Genomic DNA, 22,935 nt, shown 5'->3' with positions numbered 1-22,935 from the left:
ATAATAAAATAATATAGGCTACATAGACTATAAAAATAGCCTATACTGTGCCCTTTATTACAAACAACATTTAGCCTATTTTAAACGCCAAGCCTAAACAAATTTATTTAAATCGAAACGGTCGCGCATCTCTCATTCAGTCAAAAGTTTTCATATTTTCAATGTAACATGTGGATGCTAACTATTAATATAAAGAAGGCGTCATACTTCAGTCGAGTCCAGGCTAAATCAGCGTCTTCACAGCAAGGTAAATGTTTGGAATAACAAGTAGGACTGTGTGCGGCACAGCTTGCCCTTTATATTGTACAACAGACCAATTAAATTAGGCAGAATAACTTTTTATATGTTTGGTTGATTGTGTTTCATTTTTATAATGAACAGTCTGCGATATGAAGCAATGGCAGAACTGATAGCCTACTATGTTGTGTGAGAGCGCGATGCGCGAGCGCCATCTCTTGGATTTGTTCCACTGCTGGGAAATAACTTAATAGCTTGTTTGCATATGACATCACGTCACTGCGTTGCCATGGCGCGAAATGCAGATGGAGGGCAGGAAGTGTTGTGCTATATTTAGGAAGCACTATAACAAACTAAAAATGCCTATGTTTTGCGTCGTTTATGGTTGCTCAAATCGATCAAACTTTTCAATTTTGCTTATAGTTTCTATAATTAGCAAAGAGCATTTGTGTTAAATAGGAATACATTGTAATAATGTTAATCAAGCTGACTAAATCACACGACTGTGCAGCAGTTCACATGCACTCACAATAAAAATACAATATAATTTAAAACAAAGACAAGCTCATTATACAAAGGAAATAATATTACATATCTAGACAAATTGGGTTGCTTATAGTTAAAAGAATGTCATGAACGATTTAGGCTAGATGTATTGATTGCATTAGTGCGTGATATTGAAGAGTGTGCGCCTCGAGCGCACGGCTGACATGACAGGAAAGTTCGTGTTTCTGAGTTTTATATTCGGACATATACCGTGACAACATCTCATCTGACAGAGGACTGTGCGGCGCTGCTGACTGCGTTATTTATAAAACAAATTTAATTGCTGTGAGATTGTTTGCTGTTGCGCGCAAATCCTGGAGAAATCTAGGATAGGCTGAAATCGCTCACGTGGTGCGTCTCTGTGTGAGACAGATTTCATCACCAGTCAAAGACAGCAGCAAAGCCATAGCACAATGAAATAAGGCAACTTATGATTTCGGAGGTTTACAATAGGCTATTGTCCGGTTTCATATTTGTCGTCAAAATTTCAAAATACATTCGGGACTGAAGCCCCGGCAAAATCGGCTGGCCGCCTACTCTGCTTGCAAACCTACGTCTGCGGTCGGGAGGAGCCGAATCGGAAAATGCCCGTGTGTGCAGTGATCACCTCGTCAAAGGTGAATTAATACAACTTATGTGGCTAGTATGTTTGTATAACGTACCAGTTTCCGAACTTTGTAAAGTCAGAGTAATTGTTTCTTCTTTTCTTTGGGTTTGTAAGTTACCCCTGTAACTGAAGACAAACGTAACGTTAAAGGCAAATCTTTCAATTCAGTTAGAAAATCGCTCCTCTTCATAACGTAAAGATCACGTCCAACATATGTTTCGATTTTTTTGTTATATCTTTCTTTTGTAATAGCGTCTAAAGTAGTACAGTACGGACTTTCCTCCATCTCGTCCATTCCGCTCTTCACTTCCTGCCCTTCATTTGAATTTCGCGCGTCATCACAATCACGTGACTGCAAACCACCTATACTCTGTTATTTATAGTCATACAGATAATATGACATCATTCGAAACAGTAAAATGTATATTTTTATTTGTGTACATTCAAAATGACTACAAAATATCATGCCATTGAAAAATAAATAAAACAACATGATGCGCTGCTTTAGCGCGTCTCTGTCTCTTTAGATCTTTCTGGCGCTCACCAAAAATGAACCAAAATACAGAGAATAGCCTTCTTGGCGCGCCTACTTTTGAAAGTCAACATTTAGATTATTTAACGTTAAATGCATTATATATGCCTGAGTCACTTTGGAATAAATCACAGCGTGTTTCATGATAAAACGTGACTTAGCCTATACAGTCCAGAAAATAGGCTATAGGCTATAGCAAATTCAGACCAACTGCTGGTCTACACAGAGAAAAAGCCCTTTCTAGGCTCTTCTGTTGTACCGAGCCATTCGTTAGTCTAGTTGTTTGATGAGAAAATTAAATGTAGCCTATAGTTGCAATACACGCGTTTTGTAAGCTCCGTGGAACTGCTGCAGCGGACTATTATTACTAGAATATTAGAAATCTAATACTCAAGCTGTTTTCTCATTTTTCTACTCTTAATATTAAATAAAAAACGACTGAACGAAAGATACACGGATTCTCTTGAACCACCACCGCGTTTGCGGCAGAAAACTACTGCAGTGCAGCCAAAATGCTCTGTTCGACTTATCTGAGATCCTTTACTCTTCCCTGTGGATGACCTGTGACCTACTTTCTGTAAGATCTGAATTTTTGAACTTGAATTTTTGAACTTGAATTTTAGAAAACTGAATTTGAAGTTCCGAATTTCTTCATCTTGAAAACTTGAATCTGTATTTTTTTAAACTGAATATTTGCAGTATACGAATTCAGAACAAAAAAACTAGCTGTTTGAAAATACATGTCTATAAAATTCAGTCATAAAATCATTTCAATTTGTTAAATTTCAAATGTTCAATATTCGTTTAAAAAAAATCTAATTCAGAACTATTTAAACTACCACCTAAAATTCAATTTTGTTAGATTACACTTGCAAATAATTCAAATTTACACAATTCAAATTCAAATCGTTTTGTCATATTATGAGCTCCATAGTCTTCAGTCATTATCAGTTCATCCGTATCACCTGTGTCTAGTTAATTATCATCTGTTCCACCTGTGTTTCTGTCATTAGTGTTCATCAGTGTTAGTATTTAAGTTCCTTCAGTTCACTCAGTCTTTGTGCGTGCGTGTGTGCGCGTGTGTGAGTGAGTGAGTGAGTCTGTGTCTGTCTGTCTGTGTCTGTGTGTGTCTGTGTGTGTCTGTGTGTGTCTGTGTCTGTCTGTGTCTGTCTGTGTCTGTCTGTGTGTCTGTGTCTGTCTGTGTGTGTGTCTGTCTGTGTGTGTCTGTCTGTGTGTGTCTGTCTACATATCAAATCAAATCAAATCAAGTATATTTGTATAGCGCTTTTCACAATACAGATTGTATCAAAGCAGCTTCACAGTATTAAATTAAAATAAAATAATACAACAAGGTTTGTTTCTAGTGGAATTTATTGATTGATAAAATAAAATTAAATATCCCCAATAGGTGCATCCCAAAATATCCTCCAATAGGTGCATCCCAGACATCCTGTCTGCATGCACCTATTGGAATTATATTGTAAGTAAAAGTTTGTATTGGAGCCTTTTCGATTGTCAAAATGATTGTCTTGGCCCAGGAGAGCCAGAACTTTTTTCCTTTGCCCTGGGCTTTTGCAGCCTTGCCGTCACCAGCGCCCTCGATGATGAGAGCCTGAGGACCTTGTTCCTGATCGGGGCCACTTTCAACCGTCCCATTGATCTCCCCAACACCACGGGACTGAACTTTCTCCGGTGTCTGGAAAAGTGTCGGGCCTCAATCAGGCCACCTCACTGCTTGAGCCCTCAGCCAAGAAGGCCACTGTCTGAGCCCTCAGCCAGGATGGCTGCGGAGGCCAGTCCTGCCGAGCCTGAGAATCTTCACGTCGTGCCTGCCGAGCCAGAGACTGTACACAGTGTGCCTGCTGAGCCAGAGCCTGCGCTTCCCATCTACCACCTCCTCCCATCTACCACCTCTCAACCACCTCTCAACCTCTTCCACCACTGCCTGTCAGCCCCTCAGCTCCTCCTACTACCTTCAGGGAGGTGAAGTCGCTGTGGGTCTGCCGGCCTACAGCTCCAGCCTGGTCGGTGGATCCCGTTCTCCACCTCAAACCTTCTGCAACCAGGACTCCACCTCAGCCCGACGGTCCATTAACGGCTCCTACCTCCTACCTCCCTTAGCTCCACCGTGGCCCATCTGGTCACCAGTTCTGCCAGGCTCCCTCGTCCCCCCGGTTCCACCTTGGTCGCTTGTCGACCTTCCCTCACCTGTCTTTTCAGTCTTTTCAGATGAGGTTTACAAGACAGCAAACATTTAAAAAAAACGTACACTCGGGTGTGATTTGGGCATGTACCTGTCTGTGTGTTACATAAACTAAAAGAAAGCTTAAATATACATATCACCGAGTGCTCCTGGTGTGAATGCACTCATTGATTAAAAATATGAGCTGCTCACGTTTGCGGTGTGAAACGGCCATTAGCTTCTTGCATGGTAGGTGTAACCTGATGTTCATGGTTGAAAACCATATTGTCGAGTTTGATAGCTGGGAGCTTTGGATCTATGGACTTCATGGTGATTATGCCTCCGGACGGCTCCCTGCAGAGGACGGTGAGCCGAGTCCCAGACCCTCTCACTCTCTCTCACAGGTTGAAGTCTCTGGAGGACCTTGGCAATGTGTTTGCGATGTTCGGCAAGACTCTGGGATTAAATCACAATCTATGTACACCAGAACGAAACAGTGAAGGAACTCCCGAAGCAACTCATGCATAAAATCCTGAAATACGGAGGGGGTTTATTTCCTCTGTTGAGCACCCAACTTGTGCATTTTATTGTGTTTGCGACTTTATAAATCAATCTTCAAAATACTTGCAGAAAAACTCATTAAAACTATCTGAAGAAATAACACTTTATTTATTATACTTATAAACAGGACATTTATTGAACTGGCAGGTTTGTGTGTTCACTCACTGGTGAGCGATTTCAATCACTACACAGGCGGCAAATGTACACCCTTGTCATACTTTTGTTTTCATAAAAAATCTGTGAAATATTAAATTTTTAATTTGACTGAGCCATAACAATAATTTTTGGTATTGAATTAATTAAATTTATAGATTTGATTTTTTTATTACTTTTTTTGCTTATACTGATTCTTGAAATATATTTTCTTGTACACATTATACAACTATTTTTAGACTCAAATGAACATCATATGTCCACATTTTTAATATTGGTAAAAACTCTTATATATTCAATTCGGACAGATGACTGAACTCTGCTTTATGAACTCGCACTCTTTCAGTTTTTTTTAAAACACATTTTTCACTATTTACATTTTTAATACAGGGATTATCTGGTAAAAAAAATAGTTAGATAGTACATTTCTATGCACTTCTGAGATTGTAGACAGCAGCGTGTGAACAAGACTTTTATTTTGGTATGGATATATGACGTCATAAGGCTGCACCGCGCTCCAACATCTGTTGTGATTCGTCTGAATAAAGGTTAGTTTTAAGAATTTAAGCTGTATAAAAAGATAGAAACCGTTTAATGCTTTATTCTTTCTTCCCTTTTTAATAATGTGAAATTATTTTATTTGCTATATAGCATTGTAATGTTTTATCTTAATAAATGATATTTTTGTGAGTAAAGCACATCCACACATTAGAAACAGTAAACTTGCGTCTCATTTCGCTCCCCTCTATCGTGAATCAGTTTATCATAAACACGAATTCAGTCACTGGTAAATATTGATGGAGAAACCGAGCTTTTCGACACTCCAAGTCAATTGAATCAAATATTTTGCGAAATGATTCAGTGATTCGAATCGTTTGAGTCACGGGCTGCTCAAACAGAGTAAATGAACGAGAACAATAAACACTACCATGTGTTATAGCTATCTTTACAAACCAAACGGCCAATATTTTTATGAAAGTGTAATCATTTCAATATAATCAATGATTCATTAAATACCAAATGTAGATCATAAATTCCTAAATATTGAGTGTTTATTAATTTGCAGCGTTGGTTTTGAGTGTTTTTTGTTTGTTTGTTTTTTGTCTAACCAGTTCATTGAAGACCTTTAACTCTTAATTATTCTCATCTTAAGATGGCGTTTATTAAAGAGGAGAGTGAAGCCTTAAAGATGGAGTTTATTAAAGAGGAGATTGAAGACGTGAAGATTGAAGAAACATTCAGGGTGAAACAAGAAGAAACTGAGGAACAAACAGGTTGGTTTCATTCTCAAAGCTGAATTCAGTCATTTGATCCTTATTAAAATGTCCAGCTCTACAGAAATAGTGAATGTACAAAAGTATAACCATACAGAGATAAAAACAGAAGTAGCCTAAAAAAATAATTAATATGTGCAATAAACCCAATATCTACTTCTGAATAGGGAACATTGGGAAAATGTTTTTTTTTTTTTATATTTGTCCTCAAAAGTCCTCTATTAACATTTTAATATACTTAAACATAAATAATAGTAGTAAATGAAGCAATAAACAGGTTGGGAATCAAATAAGCACGAGGGGATTGGGAGTAGAGATTAAACATTATGAAAATTTCATATCACTTTTTTAGTGACAATGTATCATGGTTATCGTTTTTGTTAATATGCTGTAAATGTTCAAAAAGTACTGATACACACCAAAATAATTTCACCAAGTTATATATTAATCCAACAAATAGAATTAGCACCACTTTGCATTTTTGTGTGAATAAACATTAGAATTATAACATTAACATTACAGATGGTACCAAGTGGCCATGAGAGGTAAGAGTTTAAGCAGGGTTTAAAGCGCCCCTATTATGTTTTTTTAAAGGTTACCCTTTCGGTAACACTTTATAATAACGTTCAGTTGTAAGTCATTTATAAGTGGTTAGTTAATGATGAACTAATTATTTATGAAATATGACTATGCGTTCATAAATTATTAAGTGATATGTTAATTATTGTATGTTTTGTATGTTCAGTTATAAGTCATTTACAATTGATTAGTTAATGATAAACTAATCATTTACAAAACATGAATATGCGTTTCATAAATGTTTATTTATTTATTTTTTTTGTATATATGTAGCAATTAGAGGGTGCAGAAAGTGTTGTAAATGCCTTGTATACACGTACAGATAATTTGTAACAGGTAAGTAACAGTGTTCAACACAATGATGTGTAAACGCATGAATAAATCATTTACAACACTTTCTGCACTCCCTAATCTAAAGTGTAAACTATTCATCACTTGTAAATGTGTTACACATCATTCGTAGATAAGATTCGTTGATCTTATGCCTTATTGATTCTTGAAGTGGTAATCTTCTAGTAATCTAGTAATAGTCCGTCAGCGGTCGTGGGCGGGGCTTAAGCAGTATAATGTCCTACTGCTCAGAATGTCAAAAGTTTAAAATCATTGGTTACCCGTAAGCCAATCACATAACGTTTGGTTATGACATGTGTTATGCGCTGGCTCAGCTGCATCTAACTTCCACTGTAAACGTATGATGCGAAAACAAAACCATCGAGCGAAATACCGGAGTGAACATGGCTGTGAACGACTTTTGCAGATTATGTGAAGTAAATCTACGCATCCACGGTACAATCAGCGTCTACGTCACGGCTCTCGTCTTAATGATTCATGATTTGTTTCTGAAATCGTTCGATGTTCAGATGTTTTATTTCAGGGGTGTCAAACTCAGGGTACGTTTACACAACAACGATATGCTTAAATCGAAGAAGTTTTCCTGAGTTTTCCACGTAAGGACGACACCATTGTTAAAACGATCCCCATTCTCACGGATCTGCGCCGAAGACTAAAAACGCTGTATTCTGCTGCTCGGCCGTACGGCAGAACACGTAATACGCATGTGCAGGTCGCATCGTCTTCAGAGATTCACGTTTTTGTTGTTTACACGGAGAGCGTTTTCAAAAACTTGCACTTTGAAACCTGTTTTCAAAAGTTTGCGTTTTCATGCACCCAAAATGCTGTTGTCGTGTAAACCAACAATTAAACGCATAAAAAGTTTTATGTTTTTAGTTAAAAACGGTGTCGTGTAAACAGCCCCTGAGTTATTGGAGAGTCACAGCCCTGCAGAGTTTAGCTTCAACCCTAATAAACCCTAATTCAACCCAATAAAGCCCTGTTTTATTGCTGCCTTCGCGTGCTAACGGAATTATCATAAATACTAGTTTCCTAGTTAAAAAATTGGAAATGCCCTCTCATGTCAAAATTTGAATGTGATGAGCTCGTAATCACGACTTTAGAAGTGGGAAGTAGGAAATTTCTGATAGCACATGAAGGCAGCATAATTCAAGACATTTGTCAGGTTTTTTTCATCAATGTTTCAGCAACGATTAGCAGTGCGGTCTCTGTGGAGTGTCTGCTATTGAAGCCAGTCTAGTTGTCAAGTAGGCTATTCTGTCAGAGAAAAACAGCGCTGATTGAACACAAATCTTTTTGACATAAAATGAAGAAGAAAGACTGGTCTGTAGTAATCAACTGCTATAGGATTGAGTGTTGTTTTTTTGAGCAATGGGTTTACCCAAACCTGCTTTAATGCAGGATGTGTTGATGATGTGAGTCAGAGCAGGTAGAAATGTTGGTGAGATCTCCTGTGGAAGGTGGGAGGGGATTGGGTGTAAGGGACAGGTTGTTATATAGCCGGTACTGAAAACTTTGGAGACCTTGGCTGTTTCTCAATATGTGTTCCAAGCAATCTTGTGTCCTTATGTTCTCGAACTACGTCATCACCAACCATCGAAGTTCAAATCCAATACTCAAGGACGCAAATACAGAGGACACGTGAAAGTACCCGCAGAGAATCGAACCGTTAGAAATCCCAGAAGACACTGCGGGATGTACGGAAGCCTAAGCTTTAAACTTCCCGTTCTCACTTAAGAAATTCCCCCATTGCAAGCCCTCAAATACGTGACTGCCCGTGAAAGTAAACATTTGTCCATTTGTTTTGCTTAATTTTAAATAAAGTGAAAACTTGAAAAAAAAGCCTGCAGTATTTTTATTAGCATATTAAAAAGAATCTTAACATTGACATAACTTGGGTAACATATAGGCTACTCATTTTCATGAATACACACAGTAAAATAAAAATTAAGAATTATGTGAAAACAGTGTCTATAATAATATGAAAGAAACGTTTTAATACGTTGTGTAGGACATTTGTTTCTGATGTTATGTATTAATTTAGCATTAGATGCTACTTATAGTATGCTATAATGGGACAGTCAGTTGAGCGACAAGATCACAGCACATCTCAATTTTCACAAAAACGCGCTGTGTTCTTGTGTCCTTCCCAGTTCGTTCTTTCAAGGTCGCCTGGCAAGACCGGTCACCACGAGAACACAAGTCCGTTCTTGGAATTGAGAAACAGCCCTTGTTCTCTTTGAGGGAAGAGAAGGAAACAGCTAACAAAGTCATGAGCAGACAGAGAAGAGGTGGAGGAGGACAGAGTGAAGAGAACATTGTGCATATTCACAGGTGTCTGAGGTGTTGCTGATTTTGTTTTAGTAATAAGAGACCTTGGGAACAAAAAAGAGTACAGGAGAGAACGATACTTGCTCAGTTCAACTGGGTCTTTTGACTTCTGCCATTTCCTCTCAGCAGCTCTGAGCTTGGTTTATGTGGTCACCAAGAACATCTGTGAGCCCGTTTAATAATGCTTTGGCATGCAAAGGTAGTTTTACACACGAGCGTTTGCGTTGTGGTCGCATATCCATGTGTGCTTTTTTTAGTTATTCCACTTTTCCTTACATTTTTACTAATATTTTGTTCATATTTCCTGATGTTTCTTGAGCACAAGTGTCTTCAGTCACTGTCATGTCTTCCCTCAGTTGAAGACTGTCGTAGGTTGTGTAAGAATCTAAGAAGTGAAGACCAGGGCCCAGTTGTTCAAAAGTAATCTGGTCAGATTTTGTCAGATTGGGTCAAATTTTGAAAACATTTTTTTTGAAATTGGATTAGAGAGCACTTAATCCAATCTTGGTTTTGATCTGGATCAAACCTTCAGTTTGTGTTGTTCAAAACTTTTTAGTAGGATTGGGATAAAGTTGATCCAAAAAACAAACAAACAAAAAAAACAGGATTATCCTGAACCCAGCTGAAGGGTGGATTTTGTGAACTATGTAGTACTGAATTGTGGACCATTTTTGTGTTAAGGATTTTTTGGGCAGGCCTGAAATCGTGGCTTGATGGCCCCTCCCCTAACTCACTATAATAACTAGATTGCATTAGCATCAATGGTTTGCCCGCTCAATCGCAAGTTACTGTCATTACAGTTAGTTACTGCAGCCTTCAGTTTGCTAGCTAGCTATGCCTTCGTCACGTACATGCATATTACCTGGTTGTGAAAATATATAAAACAGCTTTTAAATTTCTTAAAAACGATGATATCAAGAATTGGTGGATTCATTTTCTGAAGAGCCACCTTGATAGAGAACTGAGGATATCCACTAACACTCGCCTCTACAGTGAACATTTTAGACCGGATAGTTTTACAAACTTTCATCGGAAACAACTGGGATTCACTGATAATCTGCTGTTACTGGTGAAAGGGGCCGAACTGACCATGTCCTGTCTCTGCCTTCATCCACCAGTCTCTCCGACATCTGGTGCCATCGTCGGCATTATGTGTCCACCAATGAGTGTAAGTTTTCCAGCGAGTGGGAGTGGTTTCAGCACCGAAAGCGGACAAGCCCCCAGTGTTTGCTAATTCTTTCAAGGTTTTGATAACTTATTTTATTTATTAATTTGACGGTTATTTTATCATTAAGATTTGAGCTCGATGGTGTTTTAAGCCCCCAATGGCTCCTTAGAGGCAGCTAACCCTACCCTCAACCTTAAACCTACCCATCCCCTCGCTGCCTGGAAGGCGCCGTTGGGGGCTTAAAACACCAAACACCAAGATGCGGCCGGGTGGTAAATAACACATTTATTTGGTGTGACAAACTCAGAACACATATTTAATATTGCTTTACACTGACTTTAAAGTGACCCCACATTGACTCTTCTACCTGTTGTTTTTCACATGGCTAATCTACACTGTGAAATGTGATTCCATTTAGAGCACTAGTAATCCGGGTTTGGTAATATGAAAAAGTGTGTATCTCGATCAGGGTGATCCAGTCCAATTTTGCTTTGAAGTTTTCGAACAACTGGCCCCAGAAGAATCTGGTGTATCTTCAGCAGGATTCTTCATTGAGAAGATGCTGTGTGGCGCTGTAGTCATCAAAGTCTGATGTACTTTGATCAGAGCAAAGTTGTTTTTCAGTTTAGGGGTAAAAAGAAGGGGCTCCTCAGGTATTTTAAAGGACATTGTTATGGACATGATATCAATGTGCCCCCTATAAGTCTCTAGGTCCTATGCACTCTTTCCCATTTTTCCGCAGGTGTGATGGCCCTGGGTATAGGATCTAGTTGTATGTTAGTTTTGATGCTTTACATGTTTAACTGTTTTGTTGTCTGTTGCTTTGTGCCATTAAACTGGTGTTAATTTGCATTGTCTCTTTTTGCCTTAGACCTGATGGTGCTGAAAGAGGAGACTGAAGTACTGAATGAAATGGATAAGAAAGATCAATATGAGAATCATCATGATTTCATAACTGAAGAAAAACCTTTCAGTTGCTCACAAGCTGAAAAGACTTCCTCACGAAATATGACTCAAAAGGCAGGAAGTAGAAGTAATTACACCTGCCAACAGTGTGGAAACAGATTCACTCTAAAAGGAAGCCTTAACAGGCACATGAGGATTCACACTGGAGAGAAGCCTTACCAATGTCCTAAATGTGGAAGGAGTTTCAATCAACATGGAAACCTAAATGTCCACATGATCATACACACTAGAGGGAAGCCTTACACCTGCCAACAGTGTGGAAAGAGTTTCGATCAACATGAAAAATTTAAAGTTCACATGAAAATTCACACAGGAGAGAAGCGTCGTACCTGCCAACAGTGTGGAAAGACTTTTGCTGAAAAAGTAAGCCTTAACAGACACATGAGAATTCACACTGGAGAGAAGCCTTTCTCCTGTCAACAGTGTGGAAAAAGTTTCACTCAAATTGGAAATCTTAAAGTCCATCTTAAAGTTCACACTGGAGAGCAACCTTACACCTGCCATCAGTGTGGTAGAAGTTTCAACCGAAAAGCAAACCTTAATGACCACATTAGAATTCACACTCAAGAAAGACTTTTCACCTGCCAACAGTGTGGAAAAAATTTCAGCCGAAAAGGAATCCTTAACCGGCACATGAGAACTCACACTGGAGAGAAGCTGTGTACATGTGGTCACTGTGGAAGAATTTTTGGGTGTAAAATAGCTCTTGAGTACCATATGAGTACTCACTTATGAGTGAACTGTTTGAGAACCACTTCTCATTTACAAACATGACCTGGCAACGTTGATCAAACGCTCACACTGATCACACTGATGACATACAAAAACAGTTTACCTGGATAAATAAAGGTTAAAAAAAAAAAAAAAGGTGTGGAATGAGTTTTAGAGAATGTTTGAGAGACTGTATAATGTGCTGATTATTGTTTTGGTACTATAACACCTTAGAGGGCCGAATTCCCAATTAATGTCCAGTCACTACGAGAGAAGTAAATAACCAAAATTTTGTGAGCAGTTGCACTGGCGTGACCACCACAACGTTGCCCAACATCAAATGGCAAACATAATTAAAGCGCTAATCATTGTGCTTAACGGACCATTTGCATTTATGAATTTGGACCAGTGTCAGTGGCAGCCATCTTGATCAAGCGACACTGTTACTACACAGCGCTAAGAGATCCAGTAAAGAAAGCATTTGAATTTGCCACAGATGCAATAACAAAGCTGCGAGATTTAGAAGCATTACAATTTCTCTGTTATTAACCGTAGATCTTTATTAGATCAAACAGCGCTGACTAGAAACCAGGAGAAACATTGTGCCGTGAATTAATTAGTTATAGGCTTTAAGTCAACAAATCAGAAACATTCATCATGGATTTAATGTAGTAACTTTAACTGTAACCATGGAAGTTTGGCAGGAATAGTAAAATGCTTTTAAGTATGTCAAACATCTTTTTCCAGCACTTCAAAACTCAAATATTATCATTATTAAATGTTATTTTTAATGTGATGACAAAAACATTATTTGTTCATCCTTTAATTACCCCAATTTATAAAACTAAAAGTTTCAAGATGTAGTAAAACTCACACTCATTTAAAAATACAAAAGACATTAAATTACCTGTAACCAGTAGGTGGCTGCCATTTCCACTCCCAAATATTTATTTCTTAATCTTTTTGCTTTTGAATTATTATTTTAACGTTATGAATAAAATTGCTGCCCTCAAATGTTAATCTGGAGCCTTGCAAATTTAAAATAAAACTGAAATAAAATAAAAATTTGTTTATAACTACTACAATATTATTATATATATACACAAAAACAAGCCATGTAAATCACCATTAAACAAAAGAAAAGTAAAAGAACAAAAAAGAAGAAAGCATTTCAATGTGTTTTGTTTGACAACAAAACACATTGAAATGCTTTCTTCTTTTTTGTTCTTTTACTTTTCTTTTGTTTATATAATTAATTATTTATAATTTTGTTTATATAATTAATAATTATTGTCTGCAATAATTATGTTGTAACTGCTATAATAATAATTATATTATTATATTATATTATTATATTATATCGACTAAGTGTTTTCTTCAACAGAGACCAAATTTAGACCTTAATACTAAATTATTCAGGAATAGCAACCATTCAGTTCGGATTTTACATTTTCATGTCAGTTTTCAAACACTATTTCACAATCATATAGTGTTTGCCACTTTATAAATTAATCTTAAATACTTTCAGGAAAATACATTGATGCAAAACAACACAATATGAAGAAATAACTCGCTATTTGTGTATCACTTATAAACGGCATTTATTGAACTGGCAGATTTTAATAGTGCAGTTTTCTGTGGAGCAGGGAGTGTGAATTGTGTCTGTTCACTCATTAGTGAGCGATTTCAATCACTACATAGGCAGAAACTCACACAAATGACCCTTGACATTGAAGACTCAACTTACTTTTGATTTCATTAAAAACCTGTGAAATATAACATTTTTAATTGGACTGAACCACTAAGTGATAATACCACAAGAATTGTTGGTATTGAATGAATTAGTTATACTTAAAATTTGTATTGCTTCTTTTACTTCTTTTTATTGCTTCTTTTACTTTACTGATTCGTTAAAGATAACTTTTACAACTTCTATACCAATTTTTAGACTCAAATGAACTTTATATGTCCACATTTTTAATATTGGTAAAAACAGAGAGACTATGTATTTCAATTCGGACACATGTATGAACTCTGCTATATGAACTCATACACCCCTTTTAACAAGTTTGTTTGTATCACCTTTGTCACTATTTACATTTTTAATATAGGGTTTATCTGGTAAAAATAGTTAGATAGTACATTTCTATGCACTTCTGAGATTGTAGACAGCAGCGTGTGAACGTGACTTTTATTTTGGTCTGATATATGACGTCATAAGGCTGCGGCGCGCTCCTGCATCTGTTGTGATTCGGCTGAATAAAGGTTAGTTTTAAGAATTTAAACTGTTTAAAAAGATAGAAACAGATCAATGTTTTGTTGTTTTACAAGCGATGTGTAATTATATGTGCTATTGTATACCATTGTAGTGCATTATCTAACTTTAATGAAGAATTTTTGTGAGTAAAGCGCATCCACACATTAGAAACAGTAAACTTGCGTCTCATTTCGCTCCCTCTATCGTGAATCAGTTTATCATGAACACGAATTCAGTCAGTGGTAAATATTGATGGAAAACCGAGCTTTTCGACACTCCGAGTCATTTGAATCAAATACTTTACAAAATGATTCAGTGATTCGAATCGTTTGAGTCACGACACGGGCTGCTCAAACAGAGTAAATGAACGAGAACAACAGGCACTAACATGTGTAAGGACAGCTTTTACAAACCAAAAACCTGTTAATGTTTTCATGAGTAATCATTTGAATATAATCTATAATTCATTATACCAAATGTAGATCATAAAGCCTAAATATGAAGTTTCTGTATAGTTTTTTTTAAATTAATTTGCAGCTAGTTTTGAGTGTTAATCAGATGATTTAAGTCTATTAACTCTCTCTGACTGACTCTCTTACCAGTGAACTGAAGTACTGAACTAGAGCTGATTGAGACACACTCAGAGATTTAGTGAGGATTTATTTTTCTTTCTGTTAATTATTCTCGTCTTAAACAGGACAAACCACACAGGAAGAAGCGACTGAGATCCACATATTCTATTATAAAGATGGCGTTTATTAAAGAGGAGATTGAAAACATAAAGATGGAGTTTATTAAAGAGGAGAGTGAAGACGTGAAGATTGAAACAACATTCAGAGTCAAACATGAAGAAACTGAGGAACAAACAGGTTAGTTTCATTCTCAAAACTGAATTCAGTCATTTGATCATTGTTAAAATTTCCAGCTCTACAGAAATGGAGAATATACAAAAGCAGGGGCGTAGAATTTAGTAGGGGCGTGTCCCTACCAATATCCAGTGACACTGATATATCCTTAGCAATAATTTAGATCAAAACTTAAAATATATTTATATTGATGTCCCCGTCCCCACCAATTTCAAAATCAAACCTACGCCACTGTACAAAAGTATAAAAAACAGATGTAGCCTAATCAAAATAATTATTCTGTGTAATAAACCCAATGTCTACTTCTGAATAGAGAACAATGAAAAAGTAATTTTTATATTCATCCTCAAATGTGCTCTACTAACATTTTAACTAACAAAAGCAATGTAACTTGCTTTTACAGCAGAAACAATGCAACCTCGCCGTCCGTATTCAGACCATCCTGCCTAGGTCTCTCCAGCGCTGGAAAGCTTTTCTAATATTAACATGGGTCCTAATTCTCTTGCCTGATCGTAAGCAATCACAATCTTTTGCATTGTCTGCCATCTCTCTTTCAACAGTCTTTCGATTGGCTACATGTTTTTTGTGGTGCTCGGTCCGTCAACTTTTCTTGAGAAAGCCTGAACCTTGAAACGGGACTCAAACTCGGATCACCTTGTCCAGAGCAACGGCAAATGTCATTGCGCTGCGAACAGTGATATTGCTCCGACATAACAGCTCACTTTCAGCAGTTATCTATGGGTCGTAACATTTCTTACAGATGTTTGCTCGTTCTAAATCAGAAACAGATAAATTAGCAGAGTGAGAGTACATTTATTTGAATGCATTAATGAGAGAGCGATTGTGTGTGTGAATTAGTCATACTGTCTCGTATCTCTATTAATTATGTAGCTGTGGGTTGTTACTTTAGTAGAAAATTCTATGCTATAACTGTTGAGTTGAGATAAATCACAGGTCAGCATTGACAATGAGTTTCTGCGCTCTTGAATTTTTCTCTGTACATGATCTTCACGTGTGAGTTACCGTCTATATGAGTGTTCGTCCGCCACAATGTACAGTGGGGAGAACAAGTATTTGATACACTGCCGATTTTGCAGGTTTTCCCACTTACAAAGCATGTAGAAGTCTGTAATTTTTATCATAGGTGCTCTTCAACTTTGAGTGACGGAATCTAAAACAAAAATCCAGAAAATCACATTGTATGATTTTTAAGTAATTCATTTGCATTTTATTGCATGACATAAGTATTTGATACATCAGAAAAGCAGAACTTAATATCTGGTACAGAAACCTTTGTTTGCAATTACAGAGATCATACGTTCCCTGTAGTTCTTGACCAGGTTTGCACACACTGCAGCAGGGATTTTGGCCCACTCCTCCACACAGATCTTCTCCAGATCCCTCAGGTTTCGGACTGTCGCTGGGCAATACGGACTTTCAGCTCCCTCCAAAGATTTTCTATTGGGTTCAGGTCTGGAGATTGGCTAGGCCACTCCAGGACCTTGAGATGCTTCTTACGGAGCCTTTCCTTAGTTGCCCTGGCTCTGTGTTTTGGGTCGTTGTCATGCTGGAAGACCCAGCCACGACCCATCTTCAATGCTCTTACTGAGGGAAGGAGGTTGTTGGCCAAGATCTCGCGATACATGGTCCCATCCATCCTCCCCTCAATACGGTGCAGTCGTCCTGTCCCCTTTGCAGAAAAGCATCCCCAAAGAATGATGTTTTCACCTCCATGCTTCACGGTTGGGATGGTGTTCTTGGGGTTATACTCATCCTTCTTCTTGGTTGAAAACAACTCGTTGAAAACAACTTGTTCAAGTGTTTTAGCAATGGATGGAAGAAGGGATAAGGGTCTGTAATTTTCCAGATGTGCTGGATGTAGAGTGGGTTTCTTAGTAAGTTCTTACAAGTTTCCAAACTCATCCTTTCCAATCACCCTACTACCTGTCTGCTTGATCCTATTCCCACTCAGAATTTCTGGGGTACAAATGAGGAAGAAATGACTTGAAGTAGATGAGTGAGAATAGGATCAAACAGACAGGTAGGAGGGTGATTGGAAAGGGTGACTTCTAGAATGTGTGTGTTAGCTGTTAAGATGTGCGTGTCAGTTTGTGGTGTAGAAAATTGGCCATTAATGGTGGTTGTATTATTTATGAAGAATGTTGCAAAATCGTCAGCTTTAGGGTTAAGGAAGGAGCAGAAGGAGGAGGGTTAAGAAGAGAGAAGGTTTTGAAAAGCATGTGAGAGTCAGAAGAATTGATTTTGTTGTTATAGTTAGTAATTTTAGCAGTAAAGACATTAGCAGAGAATGGGGAGAGGAGGGATTGATATAGACTAAGGTCAGTAGGATACTTCGATTTGCGCCACTTCTTCTCTGCAACCCTGAGTTTAGAACAATGTTCGTGGAGAACATCAGATAACCAGGGATGCAGGTTGTTAAGATTGCACTGCCTCCTATGTGTGATATTTGATTTATGTGTGTTAGTAATAGTAAGGATTTGGAAGCACATAATGAAAACAGGTAACGGACAGATAAATGAGAACAAGTTGTGTAGAAGAGGAAGGAATGAAAGAACAGCTTTTCTTACATTTTGACAAATATTTTATTCATATTTCCTGATGTTCCTTGAGCACTGAAGTGTCTTCAGTCACTGTCATGTCTTCCATTAGTTGAAGACTATCATAGGTTGTGTAGGAAACTAAGGCCGGCGACACACTGGCTGTGTGTCAGCTGCGTGGCGGCTGCATGGCGTTTTCCTTGTCTTTGCACACCAGAACGGCGCTGCTGCTGCTAGGTGACATATGATAAGCCTCATTGGTGATAAATTTGATATATGGGGAGAGAGTTGTGGAAGGCCTATACTTCATGTTAAACATAACTATATAGCAGCAAAGACAACGTCGGCAGTATTGACGCAAAATAGGCTACAGAATATTTCGTTCTGTATTGACAGGTGCAATATTTGAAAATCGATAATATTTTTTTTAATTACATTTATATCTGCATATAAGTCAAAACCTAGAGACTTTCAAACATCAAAATGTCATTTATTAAGGCGAGACACGGCAGGCAAAAACATTGTTTTTTTTTTACTGGTCAATTTTGAGATTTTTGGATATTTGTCTTCAATAACATGTCTTCTTTCAGACTGTGGTGAAAAAAAGTCAGAAATACACATTTAGGTCTTTATTTTATTACACTTTGTCTGTTTGCGTCTGTAGATTTCGCGTAAATTCAACAAAAGTTGTCGTTGTAAATCATCCCGCCGATCCGCGATCTCTGTCTGCTCTCTGTCATCACAGGCACGGCTGGAAAGCTCTCTCTTCACTGTACAATGCTGTCGGATCCAAATATGGTCATTTCCTTTTTATCAGCAACCAATCATGAAAGTAAAAGGGCTGAATGCGCAATCTCATTGGCTGATGATAAATCTTTAAAGCCCGTTTTCTCAAAATGACTTCTCCGAAAGTCCGAAATCTCAACTTCAGTAGCACCGATATACACCAAACGTTTCAGTCTTGTACCTAGTTATATTATGAAGACATTTACAGAGGGATTTGTAAATATTATTCCTAGCCTGATTTATATAACATTTTATTACAAAAAACATGGCGAAAATCATTTTTTTAAGGCTATTGACAGTATATTCTGATTTACAGGATAACAAAAGTAGATATCCATAAATCCCTCTGTAATTTTTCCCCCATCTAATATGTGAACACAATAAAAAAATAATTTTTAATCTGGCTTTATCCAATACTCAGATTTCGTTTTTTAAAATATATACAAATTAGCGCATATTTAATTAGATATTGCCTAATTTGCATATTTAAACATTAAATTACAGAAAACTTGTAATACATTTTTTTCTCAACTTAATGTAGGTAATCAACTGGGAAAGTTTCATGGTGATATCTGCTAGTTAAATTTTTTACCCTATTCACCTGTAGTGTCTCGCCTTAATATGTATTCATGTCAAAATGACATATAAACATTTTCCTGTTCTATTTTGCCTGGAAACGCTTCCAACACGCTTGCGTGTCGCGTGAAAAATAGGCGTTGGTTCTATTTCAAGCATGTACGCAGGCAGTGTGCAAGCTCTAACGTGTTAACATGGGAGCCGAAATAAAAACAGACACGCCACGCAGCCAGTGTGTCGCCGGCCTAAGAAGCGAAGACCAGGGCCCAGTTGTTCAAAAGTAATTGGTCACATTTCGGCTTCAGATTGGATCAACTCATGAAAATGATCTGTTCAAAAGAAGAAGAAAAAATTATTATGAAGTTGGATTAGAATACTAACTTTTTAGCAGGATTGAGAAAAGAACAGTATTATCTTGATCCCATCAGAAGGGTGGATTCAGGGTGGATTTCAGGACTACAATGAAATATATATTTAAAATTGCTTAAATAATGCAACACTTACAAGTATTATGCATATTTATTTATATTTTGCAATTGATTTGTTTACAGTGATATAGTAGATAAAGTACACAAACATTAGGCTATGGGATTTAGAATGTGCAGTGACGTCCCATAACGGCCAAATTCAAGCTGGGCTTTTTGCGCGTTGGCTTGCATTTAGCCAGAGACGGACGCACTCAGCACTATGCAGTGTTTTCATCCACATACTGTTTATTTTAGGTTTCAGACATTTAAATACACAAGCACTAGTAAAGCAATACATTTGGAGTTTTTAGGTGGTGCACTTGCTTTGGGGGTGCACTCTTCGCTTTTAAGCCCTTAACCCTGACCCTAACCCTAACGACCTTCTAATTAGGAGATTATGGCCACTTCCGGTTAAAAATTGGAGAGTCAATATCTCATGAACTTTACATACGACAGACATGGGAGTAGAGTGTTATTGGAAAGCACTCACAGAGACCTATCCAGTGACACCAATTACAAGCAGTTTCGATTTTCCTAGACTGAGATTTTTTGATACACAAATATATTAGGTCCCATAGCTCCGCCCCCAAAGCTCAGAAAGACATGCATCTGGTGTCATCTTAAAGGCCTCATCCGGACCTTACATGCTTCAATACGACCTTGTAATTAGGAGATACAGCCACTTCCTGTGGTGTAAAATTGTAAGTATCTCATGAACCCAAAATAACAGAGGCATCAAAGTAGACTCTTTGGAAAGCTGAGAACTTACCCTTTCAAATGGTCGCTGAGAGCTTCCTGGGCAGAGCTATGGGACACAATAAAGGGATCAAGAGGTCATACTCATAAGAGATTTAAAAATGAGATTGAGTGCATGCTTGTGAACTTGGCCTGGCTCGGGTTAGTCTGAAGTGGTCAGTGGACGGATGAACCATGCACAACCAGGTTCAGACCTTAGGTTTGAGCCTTGGATGTTTCATTCCCCTAAACCTATTCCCCAAACCCCACCCTAAGTGTTTAACAGCCCTCCCCATATATCCGGGCTTGGGACCGGCACTGACATTACACTGCTTTGTGTAATGTCAGAGGCTGGGTTACTGTTGTTTTTTTGTTTTTTTTTTTGTTTTTACAAAAATACAACAGAACACACCTAACACTGACATATATATATATACATATATATATAGGGGTGGGTTATTTCTATAGGTTTAGTGTTAGTTAGCATTAGTAATTATAATAGGATTAGTATATATTATTTGTTAGTAATTTGTATTTGTAGTTGTTATGCTTAGAGGTTGGTGTTGGTTAGGCTAATGTATTTATATATATATATATATATATATTATATCCAATGACACCAATTACAAGTATATATATATATATATATTTGTATATATATATATATATATATAAATACATTAGCCTAACCAACACCAACCTCTAAGCATAACAACTACAAATACAAATTACTAACAAATAATATATACTAATCCTATTATAATTACTAATGCTAACTAACACTAAACCTATAGAAATAACCCACCCCTAAACCATTTCTTTCATCATTGCATTGCGTTTCCTGCAGAACGCGTTAAAGCTGCGCACAGGAACACTCATTGACTGGCACTCAGCCATGTATTTTGCGTATGCCTCTTTATGAGGCACTTCTGCGTTGACATTAACTAATGCCAGTTCCATGCTAGTCCAACGGAGGGAGCAGCTAGAAGGCAGAAAGCGTGGAACTAGCTTTCTCACATTCTGCACCTCAAAGCTTTTGTGGGTCAGAAGCAGCTGTGATCCTTAGCTTGTATGGGATACTTTCATGTAAGGCCCACAGCTTCATACCATAGACCCTTGGCAGCAAAAAACAGGACAGGACCTGTAACGTCCTCAACCGTGCCTGGGTCACAGGAAGCTCCTCGATGAGAATTCTCAGTTTCTCAAAGCTGATGAAGTCCCCGTTCTGAATTAGGACAATAGAGCTGATGAAAGTCATCACTCTAACAAGCTCCTGGTCCTTCAGAGATTTCTTCACCCTAAGTAGCACTTCCTTGACCCACGGTATGCCATGCTCCATGTACTTTTGGGTGTTTCTGATGATGCTAAGCCCCCTCTGCTCCATCTCTAAACACACATCTCCGACCAGGCTTACTGCTCGCACTTCCACCAAAGGTTTTTCACAAAAGTCGTGGATCTCCCAGAAATCCTTGAAGTTCCAGTTGACTTTCTTGTTGTTATTTAAACTGTAGAACTTCAAGGCTGTGAAGAAACGCAGCTTGTGTCCGCGTATTCCACACATTAAGCAGGACTTCACATCATGGCCTGCTTGGGCCACCATCTCTTTTACCCTGCAGAACGTATGTGGATACACAAAAGAAGCTTCGCCTTTTTAGGGTCTCACAAAGACCCTGGATGGACATGAAGCCCTTCAGTGTGCCCGGGCAGCTGCTTTTCTGCAGGGACGAGATGGGGATTCGATCATTGCGGTCGAATAAATCACACAGCAGAAGCATCAGCAGCTCTGCCCCAACCACACTCATGCCAGCACTGACAGCTTCAGAAAATCTAAACAGACGTTGGATTCTGCTCTGCTGCATCTCATTAGACGTCCAGTGACGTAGTGGAGGTGGAGCAAGTCCAGCACTTGCACTTCTGGTAGGGGCAAAACCAGCAAATCCACGGACATATGTGAGGCTTTTGCTTTGGTTGGAGCTGGTGCCCAGACTAACACTATACTGGAAATCCCATGTGGAGAATGGGTGGCCGAAGGACAGCTCTTCAGAATTCACGTGTTGTAAATCCGATTGACAGGACTCTCTGAACTGCGGCGCAAACAAACATGGTGGCGCCCATCTTACGTTATAGATTAATATAAAACTTTTCAGAGAGAACGCAAAAAAAAATTTTCTCTTATCTCATACTTTTTTCCATAACCATGTCCCTTGGGCAGGGGTGCCAAACTCAGTTTTCCTGGAGGGCCCTAGTCCTGCAGAGTTTAGTTCCAACCCTGTTCCAACACACACCTGTAGCTTTCAAATGAGCCTGAAGGACTTGATTAGCTGGATCAGGTGTGTTTCACCTGAATTTCTGGCATTTCAGAAATTTTGGTCTCTCCTCGTGACTATATCGCAATGCTGCAGTAGAGCTACGAACTAGACATGTGCCGGTATTCGGTAATGCGATAAATCGCGGTAATGAATATGCACGGTATTGTTATCGCGGGCACTTCA

The 22,935-nt window shown here is 38.1% G+C and overlaps 2 protein-coding genes across 6 annotated transcripts in view; both read left to right on the top strand.

Annotated features, from left to right (window-relative positions):
- The first annotated feature begins 5,298 nt into the window (after positions 1 to 5,298).
- LOC311081761 (uncharacterized protein) lies at positions 5,299 to 13,129 on the top strand. Of its 3 annotated transcripts, none has more exons than XM_084112396.1 (3): positions 5,299 to 5,366; positions 5,972 to 6,092; positions 11,393 to 13,129. In XM_084112396.1, the coding sequence occupies exons 2-3, from the start codon at positions 5,972 to 5,974 to the stop codon at positions 12,220 to 12,222; spliced, it is 951 nt and encodes a 316-aa protein (XP_083968522.1). In that variant the 5' UTR covers positions 5,299 to 5,366; the 3' UTR covers positions 12,223 to 13,129. The 3 variants fall into 3 exon arrangements, with proteins under 3 accessions (XP_083968522.1, XP_083968523.1, XP_083968524.1); XM_084112397.1 differs by having other exon boundaries at positions 5,312 to 5,366; positions 5,931 to 6,092; XM_084112398.1 differs by lacking the exon at positions 5,299 to 5,366 and adding an exon at positions 5,750 to 5,840.
- A 1,267-nt stretch (positions 13,130 to 14,396) lies between these two features.
- Positions 14,397 to 22,935, top strand: part of LOC311081353 (uncharacterized protein) — a 34,631-nt gene continuing 26,092 nt past the window's right edge. For 2 of the 3 annotated variants that reach the window (XM_084111896.1, XM_084111894.1), the window contains exons 1-2: positions 14,397 to 14,463; positions 15,153 to 15,324. In XM_084111896.1, coding sequence (XP_083968022.1) covers positions 15,204 to 15,324 — 121 coding nt within the window. In that variant the 5' untranslated portion in view covers positions 14,397 to 14,463; positions 15,153 to 15,203. Of the gene's footprint in view, positions 14,464 to 14,791; positions 14,848 to 15,152; positions 15,325 to 22,935 lie in introns of those variants that run through there. The other variant, XM_084111895.1, reaches the window with a different exon arrangement.

The sequence above is a fragment of the Abramis brama genome (assembly GCF_963993115.1).
Source record: "Abramis brama genome assembly, chromosome: 4".
Lineage (NCBI taxonomy): Eukaryota > Metazoa > Chordata > Actinopteri > Cypriniformes > Leuciscidae > Abramis > Abramis brama.
Note: the sequence above shows the minus strand (reverse complement) of the source record. Positions and strands in the feature narration are given on the sequence as shown.

Coding starts and splice junctions, on each gene's coding strand:
- LOC311081761 (XM_084112396.1), top strand. CDS start 5,972: ATGGCGTTTATTAAAGAGGAGAGTGAAGCCTTAAAGATGGAGTTTATT. Junction 6,093..11,392: donor AGAAACTGAGGAACAAACAG/GTTGGTTTCATT, acceptor TTTTTGCCTTAG/ACCTGATGGTGCTGAAAGAG.